The 21386-nt window shown below is 38.0% G+C and overlaps 1 protein-coding gene across 1 annotated transcript in view; it reads right to left on the reverse strand.

Moving 5' to 3' along the window:
- BANK1 (B cell scaffold protein with ankyrin repeats 1) overlaps nt 1-21386 on the reverse strand; it is a 139960-nt gene that overhangs the window by 80511 nt on the left and 38063 nt on the right. Inside the window, 6 exon segments of the mRNA XM_061360909.1 lie at nt 6919-7036; nt 15515-15657; nt 17668-17748; nt 17751-17803; nt 19253-19254; nt 19533-19681. Of these exon segments, the coding sequence (XP_061216893.1) occupies nt 6919-7036; nt 15515-15657; nt 17668-17748; nt 17751-17803; nt 19253-19254; nt 19533-19681 (546 nt within the window).

The raw sequence follows: 21386 nt of genomic DNA on the forward strand, positions 1-21386 counted from the left end.
CTGAATTTTCCAAGTAAAAAACCAGAGATATCCCAGAAACTTCAAAAACCCTTCTGCTCCTTTGCAATTAAGCTTGCTCTTCTGGTTACCACTCCGCTCCTCCGTAGCTAGATTTGATATTAAAGCAGGACTGCTGCACTTACATACTTTGAACTTTACAGCAGACTACATCATTAACAAATGAAATACCTCAGCCATCCATAGAGGATGGTAAAAATCAGTAAATCAATATCCTAAACCAAACTTTTTTCCAATACTACTCCTTGCAGTAAGAAGGAGAAAAAAGAGGTTGTCTTCAGGTATGAAAACTTTAAAATCGGCATTGGTAGTGAGATCTTTTACATAATACCCAAAAAAGACTTAAGCAAAACAAATGTTTTTAACACCACAGAAACAACATTAGAGCACGTTCGCCAAGAACAAGACGTAGAAATAGTTTCATTTGTTTTTTATTTTGAGAATGAGTATTCAGGTAAATCTGACCTGCATACCTTCACAACTTTTTGGGCTATGTGAGCTTTGCTGCAAAATCATACAGCTTCAAAATGTTGTTTCTAGTTACGGCGCTTTTACTCTGCCAAAATGAGCAGAACCCAAAGACTTATTTTGTTGTACAAAGAAATGTGAACTACACAGGCCTCAAACAGCAGGGTGGTTAACATGGGCAGCTTCTATGAAACGTATCAGACGAGCACACATGTGGCTTCTGGGGCTTCCTACCGTACAGATGCATTAGGAGCAAAGAGCTGTCTGAAAACAGCTGACTCATGTCACACCAGTCCTACCACCTAAACTGACAACCACAGCTAACAAAAATGTCCCCATTCCCAAATAAGCAACTAAAAACTCTTCACTATTGACAAGAAATACAGGCTTCCAACTCAAGAGACCACCTAGGGAGACTTCCTTTAAGGAACGCAAACACTGACGAACCACATCATCATACTATTCCTAGTACTTTTGACTTCAGCTGCTTTCTTTTGGGCATAACATTCAACCTCCAGCCTAGGCTAGATGCTAACAAGATTGGGATTAGAAGTTGAGAAATCTCAGTTCAGACTTCTTTTCCTCTTCCCTCATGGAATTAATGCTAAGCATCTGATTAACCCAGTTGCTCCTGCAGGGTGAAGAGATTCAGCAATGAACAGTGTGGGAAGATAAAGCTTGCAGCCATGATGACTGCTGTTTCTGCATTCCAGCCATGAACAGTTTCAGACATCAACTTCTACCAGCTATTCCCACAGAGGGCTCATATATACTCTGTGGTGTAGAGGGAAGGAGCCACACAAACACCAGAAACTCATGGGGAAAGGAGGCACGTGGCTTTGTCTACTGGTCCTGTATTTCAAAATTCCATTTCATTTAATTATCACAACACTTTTGGATCATAGAATCTTCAGGCTCAAGAGAGATGTGTAATTTTTGCTTTAGTTATGTACATCACCAGCTTGGATTAAGAGGCCTTTGCCTTGTCACTTTGCCCCTCCACACACTAAAAGCATCGTACCTACAACTTTTCCACGTATCAACATACGGTGGCATACTGATAATACAGAAAATAAGCAAGCCCTGTATCCACAGGCACTAGCCTCATGTCATCTTCAGTCAATACAGCACCATCAGGCTTACCCTAAGAAAGAGAGGATCTTCACATCTTAAGAAATCATAGAATAATAAAATGGATGGGTTGGAAAGCACTTTAAGATCATTTAGTTCCAATCCTGGGCAGGGACACCTCACACTAGACAACAACGCCCAAGGCCCCATCCAACCTGGCCTTGAACATTGCCAGGGATGGAGCATTTACCATTTCATTGGGCAGCCTGTGCCAGTGCCTCACCACCCTCACAGTAAAGAAATTCTTCCTTATATCTAAACTGAACTTCCCCTGTTGAAGTTTGAACCCATTAGCCTTTGTCCTGTCACTACAGTCCCTGATGGAGATTCCCTCACCAGCATCCTTGTAGGCCCCCTTCAGATACTGGAAGGCTGCTATGAGGTCTCCACGCAGCTTCTCTTCTCCAGGCTGAACAGCCCCAACTTTCTCAGCCTACCTTCATATGGGAGGTGCTCCAGTCCCCTGATCATTCTCCTGGCCCTCCTCTGGACCTGTTCCAACAGTTCCATGTCCTTTTTATGTTGAGGACACCAGAACTGCACACAATACTCTATGTGAGGTCTCACAAGAGCAGAGTAAAGGGGCAGGATCACCTCCTTCGACCTGCTGGTCACGCTCCTTTTGATGCAGCTCAGAATACAGTTGCCTTTCTGGGCTGTGAACGCACACTGCCAGCTCATGTTCATTTTCTCATCAACCAACACCCCCAAAGTCCTTCTCCACAGGGCTGCTCTGAATCTCTTCTCCACCCAACCTGTAGCTGTACCTACAGTTGCCCCAACCCAGGTGTAAGACGTTACATTTGGCTTTGTTGAACTTCATGGGGCTGGCACTGGCCTCTCAGAAATTCCTCCCCATAATACATATTTAATTAATTAATATAGTAAGGTTAATGACCTCAAAAAAGACAATGGAAGCCTCCTGACCTCTCTTTTTTGCCCTCATCCTGAAAAGAAGCACCACTAACTACTTAAATCCCTCCCAAACCACCTGACAAAGGTGAAGAAGTTACCTCTTTCCTCCAGGTTCTACAGCAAAAATCAATGACAACTAAAGGTAAGACCTAAAATAACCAAGCAAGAACAACCCACTGCAAGATCTATTTGTGTGGGATTTAAAAAAAAAATAAAAATAATTGTTCGCTTAATTGCTGATTTACAAAATTCAGTGAACTTTTAAGACAAATAAGGTGTTCTACTGTAAAGCAATTTTCACCATACTGTGTTTAACTGCTTTAACTGAAGTTTTGTATTATACACATTAGGAAGAGGCTGTAATTATTTGAAAGCACACATGCTTCAGGCAGAAAATACTGTTCTTGAGCTCGCAAGTTTGTCACACTGAATTGGGGAAAATTGCTGGAACTTTTATCAACTGGGAAACTGCAACAACTGATACATTTCAGCTAAATACCTAGAACTGTACAAAAGTAGTAGTTATTAGGGTAACTAGAAGTCAACAGCTTTTGCTCAGTAGCAGTCCCCTAATGAAGAACATTAAACAGAAAAGCTGCTACTGTTTGGCACCTACGCTAAGAACTAGTTAGCTGGTGATCATAAGCAGGAAGGAAAGGTTAAAAAGAAAGTACCCAAGTGGCATATTTGCAAATTTTTAAGAGCATTAAGGCAGCTTCTTTAACTTTCAACTAACTTTAAGGTCAGTGCTTGCTTTTAATTAAAGTTTTAGTTGACATACAAAAGGTTAAGAGGCAATTGTTGTTTTGTCCTGTCTCAATTCCTTCTCTGCAGAGCATTCTGGAACACCTCAGCTATAAAACAGAGCATAAAATCTAATATTACTGTATTGTAGCACTGTCTTAGCCTGTGGGAATTTTCATAAAATTGCAGTAAGCAAACAGAGCAGCCTACAGTAATGATATTTCTGCAGATCTTGAAGATATTATTCTTTTATTTCCCAAATTATTGATACAGGACATTACCATTCTTTTTTTAAAGCAACTTAAATAGACAGTTAAAATTATTTCTACTGTGTCAATATCAATTAAGCCAAAAAAGCGCTTAAATCCCCATCTGTTTCTTTTCCCCCATTCTGTTTTTCTCCCCCAGCCTGTATTTTCTCCCATTGTTTCACTAGCAGCTGAAAACCCAGGTTGTTTCTCTTTTGGGATAGATGTTTCAGCTTGAATTAAAGAATTACAGGAATCAGAATAGGTCTTGTTATGTTGCTAGCAGTGTTAGGTGACAAAAAGCAGTATTTTCTACAAAGAACAAATTCAGGATTTATCATAAGCCTGTTTGAATTTAATCAGAGAAACAGTAAGATAACTTGTAAAAAAGGCAAATTACATTAAAGTGGCAAAAAAGAAAGGGGTTTTCCTCAAGTAAACTACACATCTCTTGAACAGGAATCAATGCACAGATAATTCCCAAACATGATGATTCAATAACAGAAGCAGAGCTTCCTAAGGTCAAGAAAAGTTCTGAAACCCAAGTTTGTCTTTTTAGTGCATTTTGACTAGATTCTATTACCAGAATATATAGGCACAAAATATACATCAAGGTACCCTGAAATCATTTTGGTGCAGAATGTAAAATATTCAGGATAGTACCTCCAGCTTTGGTCACATACTTCCAGAAGAGATGGAGAATTCCACAACTAAAAATCTCACACATGCCTTGGCTCTGTCTTTCAGTTAACGTTGTTGAACACAGTGTTTTTCCAGTGACTTCTGTTCAGTCTGACTTTGGTTTTCTCATCTGATGGGGCTTCCAGTATTCCCCTTCAGAGACTGCAGATTAATCTCTCTAAATATCACTCATTACTAAAATACTTTTTCCCTTGATAAGCTGAATAGAAGTCTTTATCTTAATTCTCCTATACTGTTAGTCAGCAATACCCATGCATAATCCTAAATATATTTTGACAATGTTCAGATAGTTTTATGGTCTTTAGAACTACAGAGAGCATATTGTACAACAACAACAACAACAACAACAACAACAAAACCCAAAACCAAACAAATCAATTAAAAAAAAAAGAAAAAAAAAGGCACAGTTCAGAACTGAAGTGTGCGCTTTATTTCTGACAAGCAGTTCCAATGATATTTTTCTGTTAGAGATTACTGATGTACTTTTTCATTACTACTCTATTACAGTAGGATACATTACCAAAAGCAAGCAATTAAAACTTCTTATGCATGGCAAAATACATTCCAATGCCTATCACTGGAAATCATGTCTACTTTTACCATTTCCAATTGCTGCCTTTTGTAAATCAGTATCTTTTGAGTAATACTGACAAACTTAAGAGAAAGTCAAACAACAAGATATAGTATCATCGTTGTCTTTATTTAGGCAGAGATGCAATTTTCTTCCTGTATATAGTCCAACAAATGAGATCCCATAAAGAAAGAATATCACACACATGTTGAAGTGCTTAGGGGCCTATAGCCCTAGGTTTTCATATTGAAAGGAGCTGACGCTTTCATATTGAAAGGATTCTGATGCGCTGCTCAAAGAATTCTCTTTGCTTAGATGGCAAGAGATTCAAATTTCCAGAACACATACTTGTGATCCATGGTATCTTTTGAAGATATCCCACTAGGGAAAATCAGCACATACAGGAATTATGAAATTAGGGCTGATTCATCTGCTTGTTCAGAGATACAGGAATAACTCAACTCAGTGTCAAAGAACTTTTTGTCTATTAACTAAATTTCCTTCCCAAAAGTACTTAGTTAGTTTTTATTATTTAACATTGTGTCTTTGGAAGAAAAGATGGTGCTTGGAATAAAATGATACAAAAATATCTTAAGGAGATGCTAGTCCTTTACTAGACCTGGTATGTCTAATGCCTGTTTGGGATGCTCTTATAAGGAGTCAAAACCATGGATTTACATATCTTTAAGGGAGGAGGTGAATCAGAGCCTAGATTTTGCACATTTGAGTGCTTCCTGCTCTGCAACCACATCTTTCTATCACAAAGAACCTAGGCATCTAACTTTGAACTTTCTTGTGCTCCACATCACATCAGTTCATTTTATGAAGGTCTCTATTTGGCTCAAGTTCACAGTCAACTTGTTCTTGAACAGCACAGGCCTTTTTGGGAGGAACTGCAGGTTGGTAAGCAATATTCACAAATGTGCCCAGGTCTAACTGGTTACAACAGAAGTAGAAAATCTTTTGTTCATCAGAACTAACTTTTCGCATTGGGAATGACTCTTCGATGTGTCCTATACACCCTCATCCTGCAAGTCTTGCACAGAAAAATGTCAATAATATGTGCCTCACTTAGCAGTCTACTTGACCCAGACTCACATTTAATCTCAGTTTTAGAATACAATTAGAATCATGTTTATTTAGTAAAGGGGGGTGAATTCCATCCTCAAAGAAACCTTACTGAAAAGGAAAGGACGCATGATACTGGCCACTTATTATATTGATTATGGGATGTGTTATGTTTTACATGATTGTACTGAGCTTATTTTCTTGCAAAACCAGGCACACAAAACCAGAAGTCAGGCAACTCAAACATATCTTCCCTAAGTATTTCCTTGGCTTTTGTTTTTTTCCCCAAAAGTTTCTGAGAAAGGCTGAGGTCTAACACACATGTGAAATAACATTATAACAATGCTTTCAAAACATGAACTAAATAATCACACTCCTGATTTATTGCAAACCAATCTGAATCCTCAGTAAGTGGTTAATGAATTCAACCAGAACCCCCAGTTGGTACTAACAGCAGCTTCTGTTGACACACTAACGAATTGTGCTTATAGTCTCTACTTTACAGACAAATCCTGTTTTAACACACAGGGATAACTTTTTTTTTTTTTAATAATGTAATTATCTGTTGCCCAGAAGTAATGGAAACTATTAAGTACATAGATACTAAAGTGAAAGGAGAATCTTACTGTTGTTCTAAGTTCAAAAGCCATCTACCCTCTTCAGGTAGACAAATCTTTCCAATTTCCTTTTTGTCACCAAACTTTGAGAAAGCCAAGTTCAAATTTTATTGTGGGAGACCAATTACTAGAGGAAAAAAAAAAAATATTTGATGTACAGGCATCTCCTCATGTCTCTTATTGCCCGTTTTGTCATAAGTACACATTTGTTCAGATGTAAAGCTGCTAATTTGCAGTTAATCCAAAGCTCAAAGATCCAGACTAGTATAAATACATACTGCTGAGTCACAAAGAAATGATTCACAGAACTCTTTTTCCCATTTTTCCTGGTTATGTTGTCCTTATTAGTGGCTTTAAATAAATTGTCTTATTAACATTCATAAATAATAATCATAGCATCAGTAATACGAATCAATACATACAAGAAGTGACTCACTAGCTTGTTGATGGTGCTCTTCATTCTGGAAGGGGCTGAATTCATAAGTAGACATTTTGCTTTTCAATAAAAAAGTCAAAACATCGTCCAGCTTCTCCATAGAAGAAAATTTAAAAGCCTGTTAAAAAAAAAAAAAGAGAAATTGTTACATATGTATTTTTAACTTTATGCTCAGGGCATTAGTGAATAAAATTACTCAAAACAATTAGTATTACAAACTCACTTTTAGTAAGAGCAACATAGGTGTTGAAAGCTACAGAAGACATACTCTAACATAGAAGCATCATGATAACACAATCCAACTAAAGAAAAACAGGTGTAACAAGTTCTGAAGTTCAGTCTAAGAATTCCTGGATGTAGGGTAAGGACAGGAAGATTTGTGTTTATCAACTCTATTTAGCTACAACAACGAAGTGCAATCAGGAGCTGTTCTAACAGTTGCAAGGTGCCAATAAATTCAAGGTATTAGTACAGCAGTAATTCAGGATGAGCATGAAGACTACAGTAGCTCTGTTACATTAAGAATGCATACACCACCCAGTAGGAAACAGCTTCAGTTCCATCAGCCTAGTCATAACATCACTGACAATAAGCAACTGATAGCAGTCAGTTAGATGACTCACTGACTGCCATGAGATCTTTTTTTGATTGCCTCTTTCTGGACAGAAGGCCAAGATCAAGAAGGCTAATGACTCAAGGTAGCCAAGCGTTGCTTGGTGTGACAAGAGAAGCACAACTACAGAGATTTTAACAGTGAGAGTATTTTACTTTGAGTACTATGCAGTCTGTGCTGCACTGAGCACCAAAAGTTGTTCAACCACAGCAGAAAAGTGCTCAGGAGGATATTGGTTTACTCTGCTCAGATGTCAGCAGCCCTGCATTAAAGTTTGTCTTCCCATACCTGAACTGTTTCTGGCCAAGACAATTCTGGGAGTATCTACAGACACAATTAGAAAATAAACTTAAGAACTCCTTGACTGACATGCTGAGGAGAAAAGGACAGAGGGGTCATACCAATGCAACATGAAGTTTAATTCCCAAGACTGTTAGAAGTAAGAAAATAAGTGTGATGTGATCAGAAAATGTTTAGTACATGGGTAGGATATAATTTTCATCTGACTCCTGCCCAGAATTAGAGTCATAGAATCATAATATAATTAGGGTTGGAAAGGAACTTCAGATCATCTAGTTCCAATCCCCCTGCCATGGGCAGGGACACCTCACACTAAACCATATCACCCAAGGCTTTGTCAAACCTGGCCTTGAACACTGCCAGGGATGGAGCATTCACAACTTCCTTGGGCAACCCATTCCAGTGACTCAACCCCCTCACAGTAAAGAGCTTCTTCCTTATATCCAATCTAAACTTTCACTGTGTAAGCTTTAATCCATTACCCCTTATCCTATCACTACAGTCCCTAATGAAGAGTCCCTCCCCAGCGTCCTTATAGGCCCCCTTCAGATACTGGAAGGCTGCTATGAGGTCTCCATGCAGCTTCTCTTCTCCAGGCTGAACAGCCCCAACTTTCTCAGCCTATCCTCTTATGGGAGGTGCTTCCGTCTCGTGGCCCTCCTCTGGACCTGTTCCAACAGTTCCATGTCCTTTTGATGTTGAGGACACCAGAACTGCACACAGTACTCAAGGCGAGGTCTCACAAGAGCAAAAGGGCAGGATCACCTCCTTCGACTTGCTGGTCACTCTCCTTTTGGTGCAGCCCAGGATACGGTTGGCTTTTTGGGCTGCAAGTACACACTGCCAGCTCATGTTCATTTTCTCATCAACCAGCACCCCCAAGGCCTTCTCTGCAGGGCTGCTCTGAATCTCCTCTCTGCCCAACCTGTAACTGTGCTGGGATTTCTCCGACCCAGGTGTAGGACCTTTCACTTGTCATGGTTAAACTTCATGAGGTTGGCATCAGCCTACCTCACAAGCGTGTCAAGGTCCCTCTGGATGGCATTCCTTCCCTCCAGCGTATCAACCGAACCACTCAGCTTGGTGTCATCGGCAGACTTGCTGAGGGTGCACCCAATCCCACTGTCCCTGTCACAAAGACGTTGAACAAGACCGGTCCCAACACTGATCCCTGAGGGACACCACTCGTTGCTGGTCTCCAGCTGGACATTGAACCATTGACCACAACACGTTGCATGTGGCCATCCAGCCAGTTCTTTATTCACCGAGTGGTCCATCCATCAAATTGATGTCCCTCCAATTTAGAGACAAGGATGTTGTGCAGGACAGTGCAGAACGCTTCCAGGTAGATGACATCAACTGCTCTGTGCCTGTCCATCAGTTCTGTGGCCCCATCATAGAAGGCCACCAAATTGGTCAGGCAGGATTTCCCCTTAACAAAGCCATGCTGGCTGTCACCAAGCACCTTGTTGTTTTTCATGTGCCTTAGCATGCCTTCCAGGAGAATCTGCTCTAAGATTTTGCCAGGCACAGAGGTGGGACTGACTGGCCTGTAAATCCCTGGGTCATCCATTTTCCCCTTCTTGAAAATGGGGGTTATATTTCCCTTTTTCCAGTCGTTGGGAAATTCACAAACATGAAGACAAGTTCATGAAGGTAGGGAGCTACTACTAATAAAATATGATTGTTTGCTTTTTCCATAATTAATACTAGCCTTTCCAATGTTGATTATGAAACAGGAAGTGATTATATTTAGGAACTTGTAACCTATTTCTTTCTGTAAATCATCCTTTTTGTACTGTCACATTATATTCCCTGTATTTGTTTTTCAATAATTATGAGTACATGATTAAGTTCTCAATAACCAAAGCAATCAGCATTTAAAAAAAACACCCCCAAAACAAAAAACAAAATGAAACCCACAAAAGTTCTCTACCTTTACCTTCGAGAATAAAGATACAACTTGAATGTCAGACTCACGGCGTGAACTGAGAAAGGATATGAAAAATCTCCAAAACATCTGTAACACCCTCCACGACCTTATTAATAACTACATTATATTTAAAAGTTAACAGCAATAGCATCAAATTTTATTTAGGAAAAAACATTATTCTCTCTTATTCCACGAGGGTCTTCTTAGATATAGTATCATCGTTGGTACTCCCTTAAAAGAGTTCAATTTAGAGTAAGACAAAAATAAGTCGTAACATAGGAACTAGCTCAGATGAGTTCATATGCAGATACTGTGCCATGAAGAAAGAGACTCAAACCTGTGAGCCTGAATACCAGTGAAGAACTGGTATTCACTGAAGCAACACTATAGCAGAAATTCAACTATATAGAGAACCTACAGGTGGGCTTCTAGGCAAAATAAACCTGAAGAAGTATTTTCAATTTCCATTTGAAATGGCAGGGACACTTCTTACACATTTTTCTATCTGCTAGTCCTCTCCGTTCCAAAGGAAATGAATAAACAGCAACACCTGCCTCTTATCATTTGTCCTGAAACACCCTAGGAGCAATTTCAAACAGAATCCATTTCAGACTTTGTTGTATTTTAAAGCTAAATAAACAACTCTCAGTCTCTTTTCAACAAGCACTCAGAGTAATCTTGCCTACAAAGCTCCTCTGCTTTTAATACAAGCTGAGGCAGAAAACCTTTCTTCTCTCTTTTTATTCAGTCAGGTACAGGGAGAAGTACCTTAAGAGCTTATAGCTCCTTGCACTCAGACAAATTTACATGGGATAAAACAATGTTTTGCAATCAGAAAGGGAGCAATTCCTTGAAATAAGAGCAGCACACAACTTCAAGAACCTGCAGCAAAGCTTTTAAGGCCATAAATAGTTGCATAGGTTCACCACATCAGGCTAGCTGAGTTTTACAAGAGGTTAAGACAGAAACTAGACTTTCCTGGTCTCCCAAAGGGAGCAGATTAAATCGAAGCTCAATTTCTCATGCTTTAACAGGCCTGCCTTCCAGTGACCAGCCTACCCACTCCATGATTTCAAAGTCAGGGACAATAAACTTCTTATAAAGCTATCAATGGGATATGCTTCAAGTTTTCCACCTCAATTTTTTTCTCTTACTCCAGGGATCTAGAAGCTGAAGGCTCTAGCAATGACTTAATAAGCTATCTTGTTAACTAAAGGATAATGTGTAGCATTGCTTTCCTACTCTACAACAGAGTTATTTAAAAAAAAAAAACCCTAAAATCTATGCTCAAGTCTTTCCACACATACAGGAAAATCTGTTCCAGTACTTACATGAAAATAGCAGCTGAAATACCAGTGAAAACAGAACAGCAATAGGACCACACTGCACTATCTAGCTCCATACCAACATACAGGTCACCTCCACCAAGAAGGAGTGCAATTTAGAGACTTCTGCTTTACTGCCCATTCCAGCTGCACAGCACTCACAGACTGCAAGTATGATGCATTTACATATTCCAATGTGTACCCTACACAGGTCTTTATAAGCCCATGAAATCTTCCCAATAAATCCCCCCAACACTATGTACCTAAACTTCACACTGAAGCTTCACCAAAGCCAACAGAAGTAGAACTGTGCTTAAAGTACATTGCAAGAGAATACTGAACCATGCGTGAGTTTACAAAAGCCCGCATTTTATCTGAGTAAAGATTTAAAACATGGCAGAAAAGTAAAAGCACTACATTCTCCCTGCATGCTTACAGGCAAGTTCTTCTTTTAAGGAGCCACACATAATTAAGGCAGCTGGTCTGTAGGCAATTCTTCTCACACTCTCTGAAGCACAACCAGCTTCTCTCTGCTCCATGCTTCCATCCTAGTCCTTCTGCAAAAGCTACTACCTATCCCAAAGCTTGTCACCAGCAGCTTATCCTTGCTCAGCACCACCTCCCCAGGCATAGACACTATCTCCACTCCCTCCCCCTTTTCAAAGCAACAAGACACAGGTGCAAACAACAGAGAAGCTTCACCACACCTGGGTTTCCAAAAATCATCCTTGAAAAGGACAAGAACAAGCACATATTTTGCTACTTTTGTGAACAAAATGATCTACATTCTTTAAGAACTGCTAACAAAGCTCTGAAAATATCCACCACTGAAACGCAGTCAGTAAAATAATATACTCCCCCATGGCTTTAGCAATACTAACAAGGTTAAATTTAGATAAAGGTGAACTTCTTCAGTAGTTCTTATATACCAGACACTACTTTGTATGCACTTCAGTGTCTAGATTTCTACCAAAAAGAATGGGCAAGGCTTAAAAATCACTTAGGCATTTCTGACAATTTTAGCCAGTGATAGAATATGGACAGATTTCATACATAGAGGAAATAAAAGAAACACTTTAAAATAACAGTTGCTGATGTGGCTTAGAGGATTGAAATATTAAAAACCTGTTTCAAAGTAAATATCTCTGGGGATCAGGTAAAGGTGCATACATAATATCACCACATAAGCCATATAGCCATTTCTTACAAATTTTCATAGAAAAAGCTGAAGTTTATTTTTATTTTTCATTTTCAATATCCACTATAATTGGAATCCTGTTTGATGAATATAATAAAAAAGTCCTTTAAGGTATCAAGTCTTGCAGAATCATAGGAGTATTATTCAACCAAAGTCTCTCATAAAAACTCCCTGAATCTCTCCAGATCTTCTGAATCACTCAAACCAACATAAACCTATCAATTTCAGTAATAAGGATATGACCTTAGCTTCAATTTTGTTTTTTAGAACCTAAGAAACCTGTACCTGAAAACCCAAATGCTAAATAATGGAATCAATAGTTGCATTTGGTAAAGTCTGAGAGAAAAATCAATACAGCATGCAAATCCAGGAGAATGTTGAAATGAGAAGTTGATGAAAAGTAAGATATGAAGTATGAAAAAGTGTATTTATGAATTATAGGAACCTTAAAATCAGTCTGGACACTGGTTTACTGTAAGTACAGAAACTATCTAAGAGAAGGATTTTTTTTTATGCAAAATTGTATGAAAAGAGAACAAGAAAATTCACAGCCTTCAGCCAATGCCTACCCTCATATATTCTGATAGCAATGAAGTTCAGCATTATGATTCAGCTGTTATAATCCCAACTCTTCCTACTTTACTATAAAATTTCAAGTGGTTTTTTTCTTTCAAAACTTATGCGGACATGTATTTCATTTTTTACAATATTTATTTCCATACAATTTAAATATTTATTTCACTGTTTCGAATATCTTGTTAATGCTGGTAAAAGCTTTTTAAATTTCGAGAAATTTCAAACACAGAAAATTACAATCTACCAGATGTGGCAAAGAATTTAATCCAAAAACATGATTGGAAAAAAAAACCCTCAGAATACGTTTATTCTAAAATATGGCTAGTGTTAATCTCTATAGTGTTAATATACTGCTCTCTAAGAGACTGATTCTAAGTGCACCAGTACCTTTCTTTGCTGGTCTCAAACTAAGTTACAAAAACTGACCTGACCATCAGTAAAAAGAATGGATAGGGGTAAGCCTATTTATTGGAGTTTGTTTATGTGTTTGGCTTTTAGTGGGGGACAAAGCGAAGAAGGGGACAATAATCCCAATGATGATAGCATCTCAAAGTAACTGGAAGAGCTGACAACACAGGATACAATACAGTGAAAGCATTTTTACCAAAGCACAGTGGTATACATTACTGTAGCAATTTGCTTTCTTCACAGAACTTTAATGATGAGATACTTCTCAGATTGCAAGCATTTTTTAAAATCTTCAACTTCTCTCTGAACTACAGAATGATATTGCTTTGATCAATAATTGCTGTAAGCTTTTCTATTTTATTTCAGTTTTGTTTTCCATTGTGTTTGGTTGCTTGATTGTTATCCATAGATAAATGACTGTTGCCCCAGGATACTTTTGCAAATAAGCCGATAGTCTCAAAGGTTTCAATTATCCTGGTTAAATAACGGTTACTACTACTCCTGCTACTTGATGGAAATACTAATTATTATCAAATCTGTTTTGATTTTCCTTGTGTGAACAAATTTTTAAAGATTAAGTTACATCATGCTCTCTCAATTGGATCTTTACAATGTATCTTATTGCCATTAAATCAGGTTTACGTGAGAGCTGGAAGTATTTTAAAAGTCTGTGGCAAGTTTAGCTACCTAGCTTGTTAGTGTACCTCACTTCATGGCCCAGCAGGTACCATTAAGTATGATGACAAATCTTCCAGCACGTATGTACACTTACAAAAAGATTGCCATTAGTAATCCTGTACCCACAGAGCAGCCAAGATACTGTGTGGATTGTACAACTTACCTGATTGGAAAGATTTTCTCGGCATTAATCTTTCAGTTGCCAAAACAATAGAATTAAGAACAGGCAAACACGATCACCTCCTTTAAACCCTTGCTTATTATCCAGATGAGAAATCGTGAAACATGCCTGATAGTCGTAATACCACAGTTATATTTCCTGGTGTGCACTACTGCTCTGCACAGAATTATTTTTGCATTTGAATATAATTTGAATTGCAAGTTTCTTACCAAGTATTAGTCATGCTGGTTAAGTGAAGGCTCAAACTCCTAAATAACACAAACAAATCTCCAGTGGAAATACCAGGTGTGTTGTAGGTATCTAGGTTACCACTGTAGTTACAATTTTTTAATCATTATGACACACTTCTTAGGCATAAAATTGTAGATGAAACCTGCTAGAAACTTACTTCCATGTCTTTCAAAATACAAGTTAAAGAATGATGGTTATCATGAAGATTTTAAGAATGCACTTGTACTTAAGAGTTGCACTATTTTCCTTGTGTTTTCTTAGAACCCAAAATGACTTGTACTTGGAAGGAATCTACCCCCATCCTTAACAGAACACTAATAATGCAATACATCATTTTTTATTAATCATTTTGTTATGAGTGTAATGCCTTAGGTGGTAGATATGGTAGATTTGTCACAGGAAAATGAGACTGTCTGCACTGGAAACACAGACTATTATTTTTGTTCTGGCTTTGCAATTACAATATAGACATCATGACAAGTTTTCTTGGGCTACCCACCATTCAAAAAATGATACTTGAGATTCCATCCTTTCTCAATAGATGCTTTCTTTTCTTATTATTTTGTATATGCCATTGGCAAAGGACATATTGCAAAGCACTCAGCTCAAAACCTGAATTTTTCTAAATATATGCAAAGAATCTGCATGGCAACCAGCAAATCACATGAATGATAATTCAGCAGCTATAAATGGACTCTGCATGAATAGCAACGTACTGTCTTCCATACAAGCTATGCCAGAAAAATCCCGTTTGCTCGTGAATGAGTAATAACCCTCCAAGTACAATGTGATTTAAGATTACTTGCTTCTATTGGTTTCAGAGCATACTAAAAAGAACAATTTCAGTGGAGAGGGACATCATTGTTTGTTATTTTCATCCTCTGTAATGCAGGATGCTGTTAATTGGGCATATAAAGCACAAAGTTTATATCACTCTCTAAACAAAACCAAAAAAGACATAAAATTTGTTTTCACTTGCCTGACTTGCTTTAGAGCTAGACATCTCAAAGACATGCTTCTGTAATCATAAGCCTGTTATGGAACCATTACCCATTACAGCACAATCAAAAGACTGTGTATTATGTCTTAGCTCATATATGCGCTTGTGGGTTTTTTTTTTTTTATTTAATTAAAAATGCAGAAGTAAACTTACCTGACAAGTGAAAGCTATTGGGTCAGCCACTTTCTTAAAAATGTGTTCTATCTCCTCTAGTGCAGTATAGTACTCGATCTGTGCTGTGGTCTTCACGACTCCTCCACAATACACATTTACATAAACACGGCCAGCAGGAAAATCTTTTAAAACACAATCAGAACAGTAGCTTAAAATATTTTAACAGGCCCAGACCAGAGAGCTCAGGGAATGGGTAAAACCCAGGAAAACCTCACAGAAAAAGCATAGAGCCAATGAACTGGATTTATGTTTCACAGATGATTCAGTGTAGTCAGGTTTTTATCCAAGTCTTTCAATTTAAAATTAAAAAGCTGACAAAAGAAAATATGTATCTGTAAATCTGTATAAAACAAAGCTACTGCATTACTTCATGTTAGAAAGGAGATGAAAACAGTATGCTTCAAATTTTCAACTTCCCTTTGATAGACTGATGACCTATAATCAGCTCCCTTATGCCTACAGATTAAGGAAAAGTTCATTTATTACAAATAGTGGAATTGCTATTCATCTTTCAAAACATTTTTCTTAATTGCAGACAAGGTTCTCAAAATTGAATTTGAACTAGGCTGCAGAAATTGCAGTATAATTACTTCCATTCCAGTTGTTTACCTAGTGAAAGCAAAAGAAAGTAGCATTTCTACAGCCTGTTACTTAAGTATGGCTTGCTCTGTATATGCAGCATGAGCCCTTTTTATGAGCACATTTAGAATTCATTAGTATTCACTGTGCCAGGCATCCTGCTGTGCCATGCCAGCACTAACCTGGTTTTCTCAGAATTCTAACTCTGCCCACAGAAAGAATAAAAATGGGCAACCCTGAAAATGAAGAGGAGTAATAATGCCAAAGAAACTAAATGAATAGAACATCACCTTAAATCACTTCAATGGAAACTGCCCCCCCACCCCCTTTTTTTTTTATTTCTGACATGAGTTCATCTGGATCCTTATTAAAAAGGGTACTCCAAACTTCCAACTTTCCCAGATTTTGAAACAGAAAAAAGCCTTCAGAGAGAACAATTAAATACAAATGATAAAAGAAACAAAATTAAACTCACTCTGCAGATCTCTGCCAAATTTTTCAGAATATTTCATTTACTATTCATATTTTATTTTTTCATCCACTATAGAAGCCTTTGTGTGATCAACATTGTTGCTACAGAATAATTCTGGAAGAATCTTTTAAGATCTGTGAATGAGAACTTCAGCTTTCCTTCTCTGAAATCCAGTTACAGATGGAAGTTTCCAGCTGGTCATGTACTTCCCAATCAGGTCTCTAAAAACAAACTCTCTGCACCACCACAGCAATAAAGAACTCTCAGATCATATGCAACCATCATTTCAGAACAGTATTCAGGATAAAAATCAGGCCACAGAATTACCCAAATGTAGCTCCAAGAAGCAACTGTTGAAAATTTTAGCCTATATGTATATATTTCTTCCTATCCTAGTGCAATGGCTTTAGAACAAAATATTCTATCAGTTCCTTTGGGAATTCACAGCATGCAGTGTAGTAGCAAGCTACACTCTGACTACTTAGGTGAAAAATTCTTTACTTCTTAACTCACAGCAAGTGAGTGGGGAGAGGTGGGGCTGTTAAATCTGCAGAGATCTCCTAAGAGAAACTATTGTTAAATAGCTGAAACTGTTGGCAACTAGTTATGGCTGGAGCAGTTGGGAAAAAAAAATCATTAGAAACCATCAGAGCTGAGTGATACAGAGAAACGCATGGACATGAACAAAGAAAATAAATTATTTCCTGTATCAGTAAGAATTTGAGAGGAATATAGTCAAATTTACTGCATTAAATATGAAATGAAACATTTTAGTAATGGAGTAATAAGAATATTAGCTTTGCATTTTATGGCAGTGATTTTGAAGACTGTTACTCTGTGAGTAATCAATGACATTTTAAGACTGCCACCTGCCATTTAACCACACAAAAACAATCTAAGAGAACCTCATTTCCCATAAATCACAAGGCCTTGCTCCTCTGCATTATTAATAAATGTTCTGTGTGCAAAACCCATGTACAGGAAACACCTACAAATAGTGAGAAATAAAATTACTGATCAGAAAAAGTGAAGGGAGTCCAAAGTTTCCTATTTACTTAAAGGTAAAAAATGTTTTTCTTACCTAAGGCTTTCATGTACTTGATCTTCTTAGTCCAAGAGGCTAGCTGTGTCCTAATTCATTGATTATCTGCTATGAATTGAATTCTAAAGTTTCATCATCTATTTCATCTTTCAACAAAATGAATATTTCACCAGGGCTATAAAATTAACATATGTTCCCCTAAGTCCTTCAGCAAATTATACTGAAAGTGTAAAATGCAAATGAAAACAGAAATTGGAAGGAAAGGTCCTTTACCAACAGCTTCATACAGAAAAATCATAATACCAAACCATGATGCCATCTCAGTGCTCTCCTTTATCATTTTACTGATATAAATGGCACAATTAATGTAGTATTTTAAACTCAGCTTACCTAACAGTAGTTTAAAACAGTATTTTAAATTAATATGTAGGTGAATTGTTACATTTTCTAAGGCCATTCTACTTTATAGTCTACAAGAATGACATTCAGCCTGACAATAGGAACCTAAAATACTCACTCACACTCTTACAGTGAACTGACAGTAAAGACAGAAACAGCAGGTAATGTGAGATGATACCCCTCTACTGCCTTCTGAACCAGAGGGAATATTACTCCCTTAGAGCTCAAGTGATCTCAACAGGAAAACTATGTGCTGTCTTGGTTTCAGCTGTAGCAGTATTATCTTCCCAGTAGCTGGTTCAGTGGTGTGTTTTGGCTTCAGTCCGAGAACAATGTCAATAATACACAGATGTTTTAGTTGTTGCTAAGTAATGCTTACCCTGAGGAGGGGGCACAAGAGGCCAAGAGAGAAGAGAATCAGGACACCTGACCAGACTAGCCTGAGGGATATTCCATACAACAGGACATCATGTCCAGTTTACAAACTGGGGGGAGTTACACAGAAGGGCAGATTACTACTTGAGTCAGGCTGGGCATCAGTCAGCAGGTGGTGAGCAACTGTACTGAACATCAGTTGTGTTCTCTGAGCTTTCATTTTTTCTCTTGTTGTTTCCTATTTTTATTACTATTGTTATTGTTGGTATTTTTTCTATTATTGCCATATTTTACTTTGGTTTAGTTACTAAATTGTTCTTATTTCAACTTGTGGGGTTTACATGCTTTTGGTTCTCCTCCCCACCATGCCCTGGGGATGTGGGAAAATGGTGGGGGTGTGAGCAAATGGCTGCATGGTGCTGAGTTACTGGCTGGGTCTAAACCACCACACATGCATAAGTCATCTTTGAAAGATAGGTAACAAGCAAAATACGTGATATTCCATGTACACTGCAATCTCCTTATCTGACCGTGGCCACTCATTTTTATAAAGGAATAGAGTGCTGGATATTGTACTTCCTCTGTTTATGTTTTACTTATTTTCTCACAGCAACTCCAATTAAAAACAAACACATATGAACATTCGTGTTCATTAGATATGCATACAGATATGCATATATAAATATTTCTGATTTCATTTCAAAGCAGACAAGGTTTATGGTCACAAAAGCAAGCACTTGTGTAACCTATGGTATGGGCACATATGCATGTACCCATATTCCCATCATGGATTCTTGCCAAGACACTCCACATCTCCACAGAAGTCCCTAACTACATGCTTCTTCTAAACTTCTAAACACGACAGTAATATCTCTGCCCAAGCTTCCAAATGATTCTAGCAGAGATAAAATCCCACAGAGGCTGTATCAGAGCTACTTTATTTGTAAATCTTTTGGCTGCAGTATGGATGTGACCCAAAGGCAAAATAAATCCCACTGCAATCTCAATGTACTCTCATTTTGGCCCCTTATCTGCTATTTTTCAAAACTGTTACAGTAAGAATGAGATTGCAGCAGGAAGAGAACAACATTGACTGTTATCCCAAAGATTTTCGCATCTGAAAACCTCACCTCACATGATATTCTTCCTGGAAGCACCAATATCAACTGCTTGTTAGCTTCTAATGTTTCAGAAAGTATCTCTGTTTTAAAAATGAGGTCTGTCTTTTCTGATGCTCTCCTGACATCTGACAAGTTAGCATCAGAGCTAGTCTTGTGATCTGAAATAAATAATGTGAAATAAGGACATTGTTAATAATCCCAGAACAACAAAACATGGCAATGGTGTGGTTTCCAACATACTGCTGATATGGCATTTGGAATCGTATTAAGGGTACCTCATAAAAGCCTGGCAAAATTCCTTTTCATGTAGTGAGGTTTCCCCCTTTGATAAAGAGCTTCAGCTTGCTTCTGAAGTTCTGATCCTGCAGCCTGTAACTTTGTGGACAGGCTCTGCTCATATGCTTTGCCCTACTGAAATCAAAAGGGTCACAGCCTTTAGACCAAAGCTGTCATGACCAACGAGGTCAAAGAGATAAGCCAGTTTTGTAGTCTCAGAAGAGCAATCTCTCATATGCTGGGATTAACTGTGATTTTTACCACTCTTGCTTTCCCTATATATAAACAAGAACATGCTATCCATGTACAGCATCAGCCCATCTGTCTAGAGGAAGGAATTATGTGCAGGCAGTGACACCTGCGACAGGTAACTATGACAGTAGACACAGATTTCCTTGACAGAGACTCAATCATCTTTGCCTTCCTTCACAGACAAAACGATGGACTGAAGGCATGCATTTTTTGTGTAGCATATTCTCAATTTGGAAATGCTATGCCAGGCATGCAGACAGCTAGCAACAAGTTTCTTTTCTGTTTTGCTGTACCAGTAAAGGCCCAAGAACCATACTGAATCCTTCACCATATCACAGGATTTTAATGAGGAAACATAAAAGAATTGACAACTGCATCTGCAGAGCTCTGACTAAGCCTGTGTTTTAAAAAAGCCATCCTTCACACCTGCTACTTCTCAGCTCTATCATTACTACTCCTTTCCAGACATTCTATTACCCTCTACAAAATGCTCTTGCTACCCATCCCAAAGGACTGCAGCAGCTCTTAATCACACAGGATTACCAACATATTGCAGTCACCTACTTAGAGTAATGGTATCATTCCAAGCAGCACAGAGTTAAAAAATCTTGACTGGCTGGTGAGAAAATATCCAGAGAGACTTCAACAGTATCTTATATTACTGTAAATTATGGAACACTCACAGTCAATTACATTCAAGGACACAAATAACTTTTCAGGCGCATCTTTTCCTCTTAAATTGATGTAGAATATTAATATAAATTAGTGATGGGCAGAACGCAGAACAGTAGCAATTTGGCTTTGCTCAAACAAGTACATTTTCAGTTTTTTTGCAAAAGTGCCTAAGTGACTGAGGTACACAAACCACACAGTGCTCTTAAGCAGCATGGAATTCATTCTATTCAGTATTGGTAATTTACAATTAGCTTTCTCACTTGTTGCTTGACTTTATTTCTCCCATATGTACCACTTCCTCTGATATAGAATGCTCCCTTTCCTTACCAACCTTGCCTTTCTTACAAAGGCATAGATTCAATAAACTTATATAATAAATATGCCTGCTAAGTGAAGTTATGCCAGTGAAAGTAGTACAGAAACTTGGGTATGCTAAGTCTGATTTATCTGAGTTAAACTTTTTTCTTTTTTTTTTTGCAGAACTGTGCCTTGATTGTTAGAGAAATCTCAGAACAAGGAAAGAAAGGGAAAGGCAGCTTTTGCCCATGTTTCACTGAGGAAGCTGAAGTTTCTTTGAACATCTAGGGAGGGCAGATTCAGTGTTCATCACCAGCTAGCAGAAATTTCCCAAACTAGTCATGCTTATATTCTCCTGCCTTC

The sequence above is a fragment of the Neopsephotus bourkii genome, unplaced genomic scaffold (assembly GCF_033783945.1).
Source record: "Neopsephotus bourkii isolate Nb327-2 ecotype Australia unplaced genomic scaffold, CSIRO-AGI_Nbou_v1 NB_1037, whole genome shotgun sequence".
Taxonomy (NCBI): Eukaryota; Metazoa; Chordata; class Aves; order Psittaciformes; family Psittacidae; genus Neopsephotus; species Neopsephotus bourkii.